At 35.7% G+C, this 17,038-nt stretch overlaps 1 protein-coding gene across 1 annotated transcript in view; it reads left to right on the plus strand.

Annotated features, from left to right (window-relative positions):
* The window catches only part of MYO5A (myosin VA), a 195,255-nt gene that overhangs the window by 64,564 nt on the left and 113,653 nt on the right, over positions 1–17,038 (plus strand). Inside the window, exons 2-4 of the mRNA XM_069459699.1 lie at positions 6,818–6,928; positions 11,083–11,254; positions 13,178–13,322. Coding sequence (XP_069315800.1) covers positions 6,818–6,928; positions 11,083–11,254; positions 13,178–13,322 — 428 coding nt within the window. The remainder of the gene's footprint in view (positions 1–6,817; positions 6,929–11,082; positions 11,255–13,177; positions 13,323–17,038) is intronic.

The raw sequence follows: 17,038 nt of genomic DNA on the forward strand, positions 1-17,038 counted from the left end.
CAGTAAAGAAACAATGAAAAAGGGGACTCTAGAACAAATGGACCTACCAGACATTTACAGAACATTCTACCCCAAAACTACTAAATATACATTCTTCTCATCAGCACCTGGTACATTCTCCAAGATTGATCATATCTTAGGTCACCAAACAGTCTCAGCAAATTTACAAAAACCAAAATCATACCATGTGTCTCATCAGACCACAATGGAATACAACTAGAAATCAATTCCAAGAGAAACACTCAAATCTACACAAAGTCTTAGAAGTTAAACAACCTGCTACTGAATGACCCTTGGGTGAATAATGAAATTAAGATGTAAATCAAGTGATTCCTCAAACTGAATGAAAAAGGGAACACAAGCTATCAACATCTATGGGATACAGCAAAAGCAGTCCTAAGGGGAAAGTTCATAGTCTTAAATGGCTACATCAAAAAGGCAGAAAGTTCACAAATTAACAACCTAATGGCACATCTCAAGGAACTAGAAAAAGAAGAACAAACCAAACCCAAAGCCAGCAGAAGAAAAGAAACAACAAAGCTCCAAACACAACTAAACAAAATGGAAGCCAAAAAATAATACATAGGATAAATGAAACAGAAAGTTGGTTCTTTGAAAAGATAAACAAAATTGATAGACCTCTAGCCAGATTAACCAGAAATAAAAGAGAGAAGACTCAAATAAGCTCAATCAGAAATGAAAAAGGAGACATTACAACTGATACCACAGAAATACAAAATATTATCTGTGAAGACTATGAAAACTTCTATGCACACAAACTAGAAAATGTAGAGGAAATGGATAAATTTCTGGAAACACACAACCTGCCAGGCCTGAATCAGGAAGAAATAGAAATCCTGGTAGACCAATTATGGGGAGGAAGATTGAAGCAAATCTCCCAACAAATAAAAGCCCTGGACCAGATGGATTCACAGTCAAATTCTACCAGACCTACAAAAAACAGGTGCCTATCCTACTGAAATTATTCCATAACATAAAGAAGGAGGGTATCTTCCTTAATCCATTCTAAGAAGCCAGTATCACCTTGATACCAAAGCCAGGAAAGGATACAACAAAAAAAGAAAACTACAGACTAATATCCCTTATGAACATGGATGCAGAAATCCTCAACAAAATACTAGCAAACTGAATTCAACAGCACATCAAAAAAGTAATTCACCATGATCAATTGGGTTTAATCCTAGGGATGCAAGGGTGGTCTAACATATGTAAATCAATAAATGTGATTCATCACATAAACAGAAGCAAAAACAAAGACCATATGATCATCTTAGTAGATGCAGAAAAAACTCCATAAAATCCAGTACCCTTTCATGATAAAAACCCTCAAGAAACTAGGCATAGAAGGAACATACCTCCAAATTATACAAGCCATATTATGACAAACCCGCAGCCAACATCATACTGAATGGGGAAAAGTTGAAAGCATTCCCCCTGAGAACTGCAACAAGATAAGGATGCCCACTGTCACCACTTCTATTTAACATAGTACTGGAAGTCCTAGCCAGACCAATCCGGCAAGAGAAAGAAGTAAAGGGTATCCAAATTGGGAAAGAGGAGATCAAACTATTCCTGTTTTCTGACAATATGATCTTATATCTAGAAAACCCTAAAGACTCCACCAAAAGACTCCTAGAGTCAATAAATAAATTCAGTAAAGTCTCAAGTTGTAAAATCAGTGTACACAAATCAGTAACATTTCTGTACACTAATAAAAGTCAAGCTCAGAGTCAAGTCAAGGACTCCACACCATTTACAGTAGCTACCAAAGGAAATAAAATACCTAGGAATATCCTTAGTCAAGGAGTTAAAAAAGAACTACAGGGAGAGCTACAAAACACTGACGAAAGAAATCATAGATAACACAAACAAATGAAAAAATGTCTTATGCTCATGGATTGGTAGAATCAACATCATTGAAATGTCCATACTGCCCAAAGTGATTTACAGATTCAAAGCAATCTCCAGGAAAATACCAACATCGTATTTCAGAGATCTAGAAAAAATAATTCTGTGCTCCATTTCGAACCAGAAAGAGCCCAGATAGCCAAAGCAACATAAGTAAAAGGAATAAATCTGGAGGCATCACTTTATCTGACTTTAAATTATACTACAAGGCTATAGTAACCAAAGCAGTATGGTACTGGTATAAAAGTGGAGACATAGGTCAATGGAACAGAATAAAGAACCCAAAAATAAAACCATCTACCTACGACAAACTGATCTTCAACAAAGCAGACAACATGAGCTGGGAAAAGGAAGCCCTATTCAATAAATGGTGTTGGGAAAACTGGATAGCCATATGCAAAAGAATGAAACAGGACCCCTATCTCTCGTTATATTCAAAAATTAATTCAAGATGGATAAAAACTTAAATGTAAGACATGAACCATAAAAATTGTAGAAGAAAATATAAGAAAAACTCTGATAGACATCAGCCTAGGCAAAGAATTTATGACCAAGACCCAAAAGGCAAATACAACAACAGAAATAAATAAATGGGACTTAATTAAATTAAAAAGCTTCTGCTGCTGGTCGTGGTGGCTCATACCTGTAATGCTAGCACTCTGGAAGGCCGAGGATTGTTTGAGCTCAGGAGTTCGAGACCAGCCTGAGCAAGAGTGAGACCTCGTCTCTACTAAAAATAGAAATTAGCTGGACAACTAAAAATATATAGAAAAAAGTAGCCTGGCATAGTGGTGCACGCCTGTAGTTCCAGCTACTCTGGAGGATGAGGCAGAAGGATTTCTTGAGCCCAGGAGTTTGAGGTTGCTGTGAGCTAGGCTGATGCCTCAGCACTGTAGCGCAGGCAACAGAGACCCTGTCTCAAAAACAAACAAACAGACAAACAAAAACCTTCTGCATAGTGAAGGAAAAATCAACAAAGTAAATAGGCAACCTACAGAATGGGAGAAAATGTTTACAAACTATACATCCAATAAAGGGCTAATGTCCAGAATCTATAAAGAACTCAAGCAAATCGGTAAGAATAAAACGAACAACCTTTCAAAAGGTGGGCAAAAGACATGAACAGAAGTTTTTCCAAAGAAGATAGACAAGTGGCCAACAAACATATGAAAAAATCCTTAACATCACTAATCATCAGGAAAATGCAAACTGAAACCATAATGAGATACCACCTTACCCTTGTCAGAATGGCCATTATTATTAAGTCAAAAAATAATAGATGCTGGTATGGATGCAGAGGAAGGAACATTTTTACACTGTTTTTGGGACTGCAAATTAGTACGACCTCTACAGAAAACAATATAGAGATTTCTCAAAGAAATAAATGTAGACTTACCATTTGATCTCTCGCAATCTTACTACTGGGTATCTACCCAAAGGAAAAGAAGCCATTTTATTAAAAAGATACCTGCACTTGAATGTTTATTACACCACAGTTCGCAATTGCAAAGATGTGGATTCAACCTAAGTACACAACAATTCTTGACTGCATTAAGAATATGTGGTATATATATACCATGGAGTACTATTCAGCCATAAAAAGAAATGAAATAATGTCTTTTGCAGCAACTTGGATGGAACTGGAGACTGTTATCCTAAGCGAAGTATCTCAGGAATGGAAAAACAAACACCACATGTACTGTCTAATAATTGGGAGCTAAACAATGGGCACAAAGAGATGTAAAGGACACTGGAAACCAAGAAGGGGAGAGGATGGGAGAGAGTGAGGGATAAAAACTTACCTATGGGGTCCAATGAGCACTCTTCTGGTGAAAGCTTTGACTTAAGCATTACACAATGTATCTATTTAACAAAAACATTTATGCTACCTTAATGTTTTAAAATTAAAAAAAGAACCCATAGCCTAGTTCAATACTCTTTCCTCTGCAAACCATTCAGATAAAAAGTTTGTATATGTCTATAATAATTAAAGAAAACTATAACAGGTAAATTTTTAATCATACTACTTATATTCAATTTAAGGAGAAATCTTTTATTCTGAGATTCTTTCAACAAATTCTTACTAAGTGCCAGCTGTATGTCAAGTACTGCATTTAGTGTTGAACAACAAACATACATGGAGCTTATGTTTTAATGAGGAAGAGAGACAATAAATAAGTAAACAATAACATAACAGCAAGTAATTTCAGATAGTAATAAGAGGTCTAAAGAAAATAGAGAATGGTAATGGTAGTTGGGGGGGACTTCAGCTAGAAAGATCTCGGAAGGCCTCTCTGAAGAGGTTTTCCTTTGTGCTAAATTCTAAATAATGAGAAAGAAGCAGACATATGAAAATCTGGGAGAAGCACATTATATTACAGAGGGATTAGCAAAGGCTCTAGAGACATGAACAAGCCTGTGTTTCTGAATAAAGAGGTAGACAGGGGCTGGACATGCTGGCTTACACCTGTAATCCTAACACTCTGAGAGGCCAAAGCGGGAGGCTTGCTTGAGCTCAGGAATTTGAAACCAGCCTGAGCAAGAGCGAGACTCCATCTCTACTAAAAAATAGAAAAATTAGCTGGGTGTGGTGGTGTGCATCTGTAGTCCCAGCTACTTGGGTGTCTGAGACAGGAGGATCGCTTGAGCCCAGGAGTTTGAGGTTGCAGTGAGCTATGATGATGCCACTGCACTCTACCCAGCAAGATCTCAAAAAAACAGCGAGATCACAAAAAGAAAAGAAAAAGAAAAAAGGTAGATAGTGGTAGGAAAGGACAAGTCATGAGGACCCTTGTAGACCATAGTAAGAGATTTGTAATTTACTATAATTGCTATTTTCCCACTATTTTATTATATAAAATGATAGTGATATTACATTGTAGACTGGTACTTAAATATCTTGCATCTGGTGAGCGTGAGGTCATTTCCTTCCCTTTACTTGTTTGTAAGTACTGTTAAAACTTACTGGTTTTATAATCTTACTTGACAAAACTAAAAGTCAATAACCCTATGTCATCCCCAAACTTTTTTTTTTTTTTTATCAGCCATGAAATCCAGTAGTTTGAAAACTATTGTGCTATTCTGTAGCAGCTTCCCAATAGGAATACTTGAAAATCTTTGTCAGTAAAGAGGTTAACCTACTATCCAGGCAGTTGCATGCTAACATGTTTTTCTTACAGAAGACATTTAATTTAAATTCTCTTGCCTGGGCGCAGTGGCTCACGCTTGTAATCCTAGCACTCTGGGAGGCTGAGGCGGATGGATCGCTCGAGGTCAAGAGTTCGAGACCAGCCTGAGCAAGAGCGAGACCCCATCTCTACTAAAAAAATAGAAAGAAATTAGCTGGACAACTAAAAATACATAGACAAAATTAGCCGGGCGTGGTAGCACATGCCTGTAGTCCCAGCTACTCGGGAGGCTGAGGCAGAAGGATTGCTTGAGTCCAGGAGTTTGAGGTTGCTGTGAGCTAGGCTGACACCACAGCACTCTAGCCAGAGCAAAAGAGTGAGACTCTGTCTCAAAAAATAAATAAATAAATAAATAAATAAATAAATAAATTCTCTTGAATATCAGATTTTCCTCTACTTTTCTTCACCCACTTTCTTTTTGCTCTCTTTCTGTCATCTATAAATCCATCACTAGGTCATATAAATTTCTCTTTTATTTGGGAATGGCCTTTTTACAAGCTTCCAGAACTTCTTTGTGCCCAGTGCTTAGAATATCCATTATATTATCACAGTTCACCAGAAGTAGCCCCATATTTAAAATACTCAAATCCAAATATTCCTTAAGCTTGTTGCTCCAAGTAAATTAGTACCCTAGTCATTATTAACAATGAAATCTAGAGGTGAATGTACATGAAATGAGGATACAAATACAGGTGATAGGCCCAGTTCAATCTGGCTCGTATCAGCTGTGATTATGTTTTCCCTTTGCCAACTGAATCTAGCATGTCCTAGTTTCATATGTGACTTGTTCATGAAAATGGACATTAACGTTTACTGTACACGTTTTAAAGGGAGATTTCTTCCTGGAGAGTCCAAGCAATCATAAAACACTTCTTCAATGTGGTATTTGAAGGATTCATGCAGGTTAACATATTTTGTTCGTTTTCTTCAAAATTGGCCGCTTAATCATCTGGCTTAAGTTCAGAGAATGTCTCGTTAAGGCTAAAGATATGCTGTTTTAGGAATCCCTGAGGATTACCATGCCTCTTTCATGGTATTGAGGCCGCAGGAACCAAGCTTATTGCTGGCCAGATGTACCATTTTTACCATTTGCTACTCATCTTTATAGAATAATGGAAGCCAAATTCTAAACAGCAGTGTTTTTTCCATTTTTCATTATCAGCGGAACTCCTTCTTCAAAGAAAATTCCAGACACTTAGTATGTAAAACAGCTCTGGCTCTAAGCCACAGGCTTACTCCTCTCCCTATCATAACGGTTCCTGAGGGATATCTGGGAAAGCAACAAAGCTTTGCAGAGCACAGGGTAAAAACTACAATAAAAAATTTGAATTGTAAATCCTGCCGTGAAAAGATGGCTGTGCTGCTGAAACTGGCAGAGCCACTATGCTGGAGCTTCAGTGATGGAATTTATATGTATACTTTTATCTAAAATTACATTTTCAGGTGGCATTTATTATGTAAAGCAAAGTCAAGCTTTAATTGTAGCTATTTTTTCAGAACACACTTTTTATATATTTTGGGAATGGTGGGACTACTGGGGCTAAAATACTTTTCATGTACTATTTAAAAAAGTAAATTTCAGATTGGTCTAGATTTTTCTTCATAAATTATTTAATTATAAATAAGGTCTTAATATGTTTTATATATCATTGTAAAATAATTAATTTGCTAGTTTGAATTTTTTTCTTTTTGTCTTGTAGTTTGCCAGGGTTTGGATACCTGATCCTGAGGAAGTTTGGAAGTCAGCAGAACTGCTTAAAGATTATAAACCAGGAGATAAAGTCCTCCTGCTTCACCTTGAGGAAGGAAAAGTAAGAATTTCACTTTCATTTATTGTCATTGGCCTAAAGTGAAGGGAGTTCAAAAGTGTAAGTTTACTTTGACTTACTGAAGCCTCATTAGAAGTTAAATTTTGAACTAATCTAAAATTTTTACTCACTAAATTGATAAAAATGGCAAACTCAATTTCCTGTCCTAATAGAGTTATCAATGACATAGATTAGTGAAATTAGCAGATACTTTAAAAATCTTTTATTTTGGCCTATGAATTTATTATGGTTTAGAATCAGGTTTAGATTCACATCTAATGATAAAACTCTTGGACTTATCTGGTATACTGAGGGGAGTTATACTGTTTTTAAAAAGAGGAATGATGCAGGTTTTAAAGAAGATTCATTGGTAGCAGCATGGAGGTTGGATTTCAGGAGAGCAAAACTGAGGGGTGGAGACTGGTTGGGAAAAAGGCAGGGAAGAATTAGGCCAAATTAGGAGGGCTTTGAATGCCAAACTAAGGAATTAACTTATTCAACATTTATTGGTCATCTGTTCTGTATTAGGCACAACGTTAGGCACTTAGGACTGTATTTTCTCATTTGAGAAAATAATCACTGTTTTCCAAATAAGGAAGCCAAGGCTCAGAGACATTAAGTAGTTTTGCCCAAGGTCAGGCAGCCAGGAAGTGACTTTTGGAATTTGAAGTGGGATTTGAATGTAGAATATTTGACTCTAAGATGAGTGCTTATTCTATTTGACCAGTTAGATTTTTGCAGATGGTCTAAAAAGTGAATGGTTTCAAGATATACATCTGACAGATAGTCATGCTTAGTTTTCAGAAACTATTTTGCAATAGTTTTAGACTTACAAAAGAGTTGCATAGATAATAGAGTTCCCATATACCATTTACCCAGCTTCCCCTAATTTTAACCTATTACGCAACCAATATACAATAATCAAAATAGGACATTACCATTGGTAACAGACAATTAATGAACTACAGACTTTATTAGGATTTCACCAGTTTTTCTACTAATGCCTCTTTTTGTTTCAATCTTGGGTCACAGGTTGCATTTTAATTGTCTTATCTCCTTAGTCTCCTCCAATTTGTGGCAGTTTCTCAGTCTTTCTTTGTCTTTCATAACCATGGAAGTTTTGAAAAGTACTGTTCAAGTATTTTGTAGAAAGTCCCAGCAGCTGTTTCCTCATGGTTAGGTTAAAGTTATCACTTTTGGGGAAGAGTGCCATAGAAGTGATGTGATCATCTCAGTACATCATATCAAAGGGTCTGTGATGTCATTATGTCTCATTACTGGTCATATTAACCATGATCACTGGTTAAGGTGATGTCTGCCATGTTATGCATTGTAAAGTTACTATTTTTCCCTTTGTAATTAATGAATGTCACTGTTTGGAAGGGAGATATTTTGAGGCATGTATGTATCTTGTTTCTCCTTAAACTTTGCCCACTAATCTTAGTGTTCATTACCAGGTCTTGATCACTGTGGTATTCTAATGGTGATTCCCTATTTCCTTACTTCTTTCTACATTCATTCATCCATTGATTTATTTATTTTAAATTTTAATAGATTTAAGGGATACAAGTTGAATTCTGTTACATGTGTATATTGTAGAGTGGTGGAGTCTGGGCTTTTGGTGTACCCACTACCCACATAGTATACATTGTACCCCATAGGTAATTTTTTTTATCCCTCATTCCCCCCTTCTACATTTATTAATTGGAATTCTTATATGGAAGTATTGTTACTTCCTCCACCATTTATTTATTGATTCAGTTATTTATTTTATTATGGGCTCATGGGTATTTCTTTTATTCTTTACTACTATCATTATTTATTTTATTACTCAAATTATTCCAGCTTTGTTCATTGAGAGCTCTCTTAGATTAGTTTCTTTGCCTTTTTGACAAGCCCCCATCTTTTTCTTCTATTCTTTTCCTTTTTTAATACAGAACTTCCTTACTTTCTGATACCATAAGATACATCTTATATTTTCCCTGTCCCCACTCTGGTACATTTTATTGGAGGATGGTATTTGGCAACCCAAATCTGAGCACTAGTTGTGCTCATTGCTATTGGAACGGAGCTGCTTCTAGGCTCTCTTAGTGTACAGAGCTAGAAAAAAATATATGTATATATGGATACTAGTATGTATGCATACTATAGTAATGTATATATACCCATCTATACTTATTTCTGTGTCTATGTGTTATCTATATATTTTTAAAACCATGATTTAATAGTGATTCCTTTTTCTCCAGTCCAATACCACAGGGTTTATTCTATTGTTCTCCCTTTGCTTATTTATACTATAACTTCTTTCTTTGGCCTTTGTTATCTACAATATATTACTTATGTGTCATACATGTAAAGTTACTTTAGAATTGCTAGTCTAAACCCCATGAGAAACAAATTCACCAACCAGAGTACAATGTCGATATTTAATTTTATTAATCCTTAATTCTTAAAAAATCCAGAAATAGAATGATATATTTAATAAAAGTCTAGGAGTAGAAGATGAACAAGAAGAATAAATATTATAAAATTCACCAAGTATTCAATAATCATTTTCCTTTTAGGAGCTATAGTCACTGAGGGTCCTAGAATAAAATAGAGAAAACATGGCTTTTGTAATATTAGAAGAATACATTTATTTGATAATTTCCAGGGATTTCACAGGAGCAAGTTATATCCATTTTAAGCCTAATTCCAAGAAGGAAATTTCTTGGAATGTTTCTAGAACATGTTCCAGATGATCTTCCCACATTTTGTAATAGTGTCTCCTCTAATATCTCAATTCCAACTCCTTCCCACATTCACCACCTAACAACCCCATCTACAAATGAAGACTAGGAAGAGAATTCTGGGTTGGCTTTCTGCCATTCTATAGTCTTCTCGTTAACACCCCATGATGAGCTACATTACTAATTAAGCCATGAAGATTTTGGACATTTCTAAAGATTCTATGTCCCCTGGGGCTCACTGTTGTTCAGATCTAACACTATGTTTTCATGTTATTAGGGGACAAACATTGTATTAGTAGATGAGTAGAAAAGGAGAATTTAGTGAGGAAAATGTAAAGCACTCAGCTGGGGGCAGCAAGGGAACAGGCAGTTGTGTATTGACAGGGCCAATACAAGGACTGGTCAGCCATGGGGAAGGACATTATACCCTAATAAGCAGTCAGAGAGAAATGCTGTGGGGCAGATTGTAAATTTTTCTCTCCTTTAGCATAATTCATTCAAATCTACTTGAATATTTGACCCCTATGTATCTTTATGTATGTATCTTTAATATTAACAAAACTGTCTTTTTACAAACCATTTTGTCTTTCTCTACAATTAAATTGCATTTTTTTTTCCTTTTCACTTGTCTTATGTTATTTGTCCTTAATACATAGTTGAGTGACAATTTCCATGTTTGACTTTGCCATAAAGCCATACTCTTCATGACTTTAAAGTGAATAGTACTTCTTAACTTTTGGTACTAGGCATCTTGTTAAAACCTAATGAAAACTATGAACTGTCTTTCCCCCAAAAGTATACATATATATACATGTATATACATATATGCACATTTATACACACATGCACTTATACACAAAGTGTTACACATAATTTCAGGGGATTCTTTGGTCTCTCATGGTTCAGGAGTTTCTAACTAGTTACCACATGCCAGGCATTGCATCATTTAATTTTTACCACAAACCTGAGAACCCGTTTTACGAATGAGGGATTTGGGTTAAATAACATACACAAAACCACATAAAACGTAAGTACCAGTGTTAGCCTTTGAACCCAAGTTGATTGGACCCTAGAGCCAAGTTCTTGACCACTCTTTTATATTGTCTGTTACTTACCATAGGTAAAAAGAGGTGGAGGGGGAAGCTCATTTAAAGATTAAAAACCTATAATCCAGTAACTGGGCAAAAAAGGTCTAGGCTGTGACTTCTCAAACTATATTAGCAAAATTTGTTAATATGTCTAATGAAAAAGAAGGCTCTCCATATTGTTTACATTTCCATCAGTTTCTGTGATATTGGAATGTGCTAGTAAAAGAACACATGTAATGGCTGAGAAGCAAATCAGGAATAGGAAATAAACAAAGTGCATGGGCCTGTTTCATGTTCCTTGCCATGATTCATCTAGATGCTGTATTTTATGCATTTTCAGGATTTGGAATACCGTCTAGATCCAAAGACCAAGGAGCTGCCTCACTTACGAAACCCTGACATACTTGTCGGTGAAAATGACCTCACAGCCCTTAGCTATCTTCATGAGCCTGCTGTGCTCCATAATCTCAGAGTCCGCTTTATTGATTCCAAACTTATTTATACATATTGTGGTAAGTATGCTTTGTTTTCCGAGTGGACTGTGAACTCTTTCCTCTAATGAACATAGATAGCCATGTAAATATTGTGCATGGGAAAAGTAGGCTGTGGTTGAATTTTCTCTTAGAGACAAAATTACTTCAGAGTTATCAAAAAGATTTACCAGTATTGATTAGCCAAGTTGCATTTTATGCTGAATAAACCCACTTGTGAACTTACATAACTTTGCTCAAAATAAAAAGAACTGGGCCTATTTTTGGATTTTTTTTCTCCCACAGAAGTCATATGTCAGATTTAGTACTAAATTCACCATTTATTTTCATATCTTATAAAAACCACTAGATGAAGAGTAGATGTCCAAGGACTTTCCTTAGGAGCAGGTTCAGGAAGTTTAGTGTTGTCTTTTTCTCAATTACTTTAGCAACACGGGACTGACTTGAATTGTGGTAGTTCATCTTGCTTGTTCCTGCTTGCCTGGGCCCCTGCTCATTGCAGTATTAGCTCCCAGCCGCCCAGCTCATGATGCTCTTTATTGCTTTTAGAAATGAAGCGTGTGCATGTGTATATAAGTTTGTGTTCCTTTCTGTTTCTCAGTTTGTTCTTATCCTTATTTTCTCCTTCTTCTCTGGCTCTTTTTTTTTTTTTTTCACTGACTTTTTATTTTTCTTTCACTAATTGGTTTTTCCTCCAAAGATCAGGTCTGGATTTCCACTCATTTTCATTTAAGTTCATTTGCTTGGCGCACCCTACTCAGTGTTTGTCATTTCTTCATTACTCTTCTGTTTTGGACAAGAGCAGCCACATTTTCTTCTTAAAAGAATTTACATCCTTTACATACTTCATATGAACTCTTCTTGTTCCCCATTAACAGAATGTTTCATTTTCTCAATTTTCATTTTTCTTTGATTTCTCTTTTTCTTTTTTTTTTTTTTTCAATTTATTTTTTTCTTGCACATATGTTACCTTCTCAGTAAAGTCTTGCCTGGCTGTCTGATCTAAATTATAAACACCTCCTTCTCCTTCTTACTATCTTCCTTCCCTATTCTCCTCTTTCCTTATCCTATTTAACCTATGATTATACTTATATATATTTTTTTCTTACTTATCTTGTTAGTTGTGTGAATATAAGCTCCATTTGTCTTTTTTGGTTTACTGTTGTAAACCTAGCACTTATAAAAGACTTGAAACATAGTTGGAGCTGAATAAATATTTGTTGAGTGAATTACCTAATTAAATTAATACATACCTACCTAAATATTTTTAGGAAACACAGAAAAGTATAAAAAAGGGAAAAAAATTACAATGTAATTCACCACTGAAAAATAACCAGTATTTTGTTGACTAATATCCTTTCTATGTGTATGTGTAAGAGGGTATAAGTACATATAAAATTGGAATCAAAGTTTATATATAGTTTTGTATCATGTTTTCCTATGACATTTAGTAATCTTTAAAAACATGATTTGTGGTGGTAGCACAATAATCTGTCATATGGATGTAACAAAATATATCACCTACTCTCCTTGTATTAGATATTTTGTTTCCATTTTCACTGTTAGAAATGACATTAAGATAAATATCTTTGTAAAAAAAACCCTTTGTGTGAATTTTTGATTATTTCATTTGAATAAATTTCTAGAAGTGGAATTTTTTGATTAAATATAATGAAAATATTTAAAGTTCTTATAAAATTGCTACATTATTTTGAACAACCTAGTCCAGTTTTTAAATGGTGTTTTAGTTAGGACTATGTATAATGGGTTCAGAGGCAAAGTCTATAGTACATTTTGATCCTTGAATAATTTATTAGTTTAATAGTAACTAAACTGAAGTGAAGTTTTGTTTTAACTGTGAGTCTCATTTTACCAAGTTTGATATGCCTATTAGGATATCGTTGACTTCTTTTTCTTTCTTGTCTACCTATCCCACTCCCCCAGGTATAGTCCTAGTAGCTATAAATCCCTATGAACAGCTACCTATTTATGGAGAAGATATAATTAATGCGTACAGTGGTCAGAACATGGGTGATATGGATCCACATATCTTTGCAGTAGCAGAAGAAGCGTACAAGCAAATGGCCAGGTTGGTGGACGCTTGCATTGTTATTTCATGGCTTTTAGCATGTGACAGTTCCTTCTTTGCTAAGTTACAGGTATGTTAAAGTGAATGGCAACTTGTAAATAATTATTAAATAAGCAGCCTTGGCCAATTTGTCTCAGACAGCCTGAATTATTATTAAATATTAAAATAATCTCACATTTATAAAAGGACATGTAGTTTTTAAAAACTACCTTTGGAATCTCATCATGATCCTGTACCAGACAAGGATGTTATGTTTTACAGATGAAAGGATTAAAGTTTAATGGTATTAAGTGACTTGCTCCATGTCACTCAGCTAATGAGTGACAAGCTAGAACTAAGGGGCCTCCAAGCGGGAAAAAAATTTATATTCTAGAGAATTAAATCTAAAAGAAACTGTGAATTTTAATGTTAGTATTATTTGACAGGGCATCAGTGATCTGAACAACATCTACAAAATATCTTTGCTATTAACCATGGAACCCTAATATTTTGAGGGTGGAGAATGGGAGAAAAATGCTACTTTTAAGACTGTATTCTTGAATCTGTTTAAGGTATCTCCATAATGCATTCCACAGGGGTTGCACTAGTTTGCAGTCCCACCAGCAGTGTATGAGTGTTCCTGTCTCTCCGCATCCATGCCAACATGTGTTGTTTTGGGATTTTTTGATAAAGGCCATTCTCACTGGGGTTAAGTGATATCTCATTGTGGTTTTGATTTGCATTTCCCTGATGATTAGGGATGTTGAGAATTTTTTCATATGTTTGTTAGCCATTCTTATATCTTCTTTTGAAAAATTTCTATTCATGTCGTTTGCCCACTTTTTGATAGGGTTGTTTGATTTTTTCTTACTGATTTTCCTGAGTTCTAAATAGATTCTTGTTATCAATCCTTTATCTGATGTGTAGTATGTGAAGATTTTTTCCCATTCTGTAGGTTGTCTGTTTATTCTCGTGACTGTTTCTTTGGCTGTGCAGAAGCTTTTTAATTTAATCAGGTCCCATTCATTTATTTATCTACCATTCGATCCAGCAATCCCATTATTGGGCATCTACCCAGAGGAACAAAAGTCATTCTACAAAAAAGACACCTGTACCCAAATGTTTATAGCAGCACAATTCACAATTGCAAAGATGTGGAAACAACCCAAATGCCCATCAATTCATGGGTGGATTAGTAAATTGTGGTATATGTATACCATGGAGTATTACTCAGCTATAAGAAATAACAGTGATATGGAGTCCCTTTTGTTCTCCTGGATAGAGTTGGAACCCATTCTATTAAGTGAAGTATCCCAAGAATGGAAAAACAAGCACCACATGTACTCACCAGCAAATTGATTTCCCTGATCATCACCTAAGTGCACATTTGGGAATAACACCAATTGGGTATCAGACTGAGGTGGGGGCTGGGGAGAGGGGATGGGTGTATAACTACATGATGAATGCGTTGGGCACCGTCTGGGGAATGGTCACGCTTGAATGTTCTGACTCGGGAGGAATGGGGGGTGGGGGGAGGGGATGGGGGTATAACTACATGATGAGTGCAATGTGCTTGTCTGGGGAATGGACACTCTTGAAGTTCTGACTCGGGGGGATGGGCGGGACATGAGCAGAGTATGTGGCCTGAACTTTTGTACCCCCATGATGATAAGCTGAAATAAAAAAAAAATAATAATAATAATAAGTTGTACTTATGAGATGAAATGATTCCTGTTACCCTACATAGGTTAGTGTGGCAAGTATAGAATGAAAAAGGAAAAGCAAAATAGCTATACTGGCACAGGTCTTGCACGTTTGGAATTTCCTTCTGTAGCCTAAATTGAAATCGTTCAAGGACCTACTGCTATAGGCAGCAACTAAGTACTTTATAGTCAATGTTGTATACCTGTTACTTCCCTTAATGTTTTCTTAATTAAAGTAGGCAGACTATTAATCGTCATTTAAAATTCTAATGTTTCAACTTCAACTGTTTATTAGAGAAATTGATGATTATGTGTAAAACTAATTGGAATTTGTATAGAATCATGATCCTGAAATAAAAATGGTGGAAAAAAAATGACGGTATTCTTAATAATATGATATAATGTAAAACTGTGAATGCAAAGAAGAATGATATATATTTGACTTACTTCTACAGCCTACACAGCAGAACTTGGCATATTATAAATATGATATGGGGAACCCTCAAGCAATCAATGAAGTAGAGAGAAAACTAATACAGCAGAGGTTTTTATTTTCTTCTCTCCAGCCAGGAAGAGTGTGCATGATTGGACCAGTGTGTGACAGAATTTTAGAATTATTTCAATGACAGAGCCCATAGAAGTCATTATGCCCTTTTAATAATAAAATAATATTAATACTAATACTTCTAGTAGCAGCTAATAGTTATTATGTGCCCTCTTTGTACAGGGGATTGTTTAATTGCTTTCCATTTATTAATTTTATCCTCATAGCATCTTTCAGAGTTTGGTATTATTATTAATCTTCATTTTACAAATGAGAAAACTGAAGCACAGAGAAATTGTGTAATTTTTCTAAGATCACATAACTAGGAAGACCAGTTTTCAAATTCCATGGTCTTTTGACACTATGAAATATTAATATATAAAATAACCATAGTTTAATACTGTAAAACATGCCATATTTATGCCAAATTCTGCTATAAAATAGTAATGAGTGTTCAAAGTTTAAGAAAAATTATTTTTTTTCTTTTTTTTCCTGTTTTTTGTTTTTTTTTTTTTCAGCTTATTATGAGGGTACAAAAGTTCAGGCTATATATGTTGCCCATGCCCCGCCTTCCCCACCCCCCCCCCCCCCCGAGTCTGAGCTTCAAGCGTGTCCATTCCCTAGACAGTGCACATCACACTCATCATGTAGGTATACACCCATCCTTGCCCCCCACCCCCCATCCCCCCCCAAGTCAGAACTTCAAGTGTATCCATTCCCTAGACAGTGCACATCACACTCATCATGTAGGTATACACCCATCCCCTCCCCCCACCCCCATCCCTCCCAGTCAGAACTTCAAGCGTGTCCATTCCCCAGACAGTGCTCATCACACTCATCAAGTAGGTATACACCCATCCCCTCCCCCCAGCCCCCACCTCTGTCCGATACCCAATTGGTGTTACTCCCAAATGTGCACTTAGGTGATGATCAGGGAAATCAATTTGCTGGTGAGTACATGTGGTGCTTGTTTTTCCATTCTTGGGATACTTCACTTAATAGAATGGGTTCCAACTCTCTCCAGGAGAACAAAAGAGATGCCATATCACCGTTACTTCTTATAGCTGAGTAATATTCCATGGTATACATATACCACATTTTACTAATCCATTCATGAATTGATGGGCATTTGGGTTGTTTCCACATCTTTGCAATTGTGAAATTTTTCAAAAGAAGATATAAGAATGGCTAACAAACATATGAAAAAATGTTCAACATTTCTAATCATCAGGGAAATACAAATCAAAACCACAATGAGATGTCACTTAACTCCAGTGAGAATGGCCTTTATCAAAAAGTCCCAAAACAACACATGTTGGCGTGGATGTGGAGAGACAGGAACACTCATACACTGCTGGTGGAACTGTAAACTAGTACAGCCCCTGGGGAAAGCAATATGGAGATACCTTAAACAGATTCAAGTAGACCTACCATTCAATCCAGCAATCCCATTATTGGGCATCTACCCAGAAGAACAAAAGTCATTCTAT

This window comes from Eulemur rufifrons, chromosome 2 (genome assembly GCF_041146395.1).
Source record: "Eulemur rufifrons isolate Redbay chromosome 2, OSU_ERuf_1, whole genome shotgun sequence".
Lineage (NCBI taxonomy): Eukaryota > Metazoa > Chordata > Mammalia > Primates > Lemuridae > Eulemur > Eulemur rufifrons.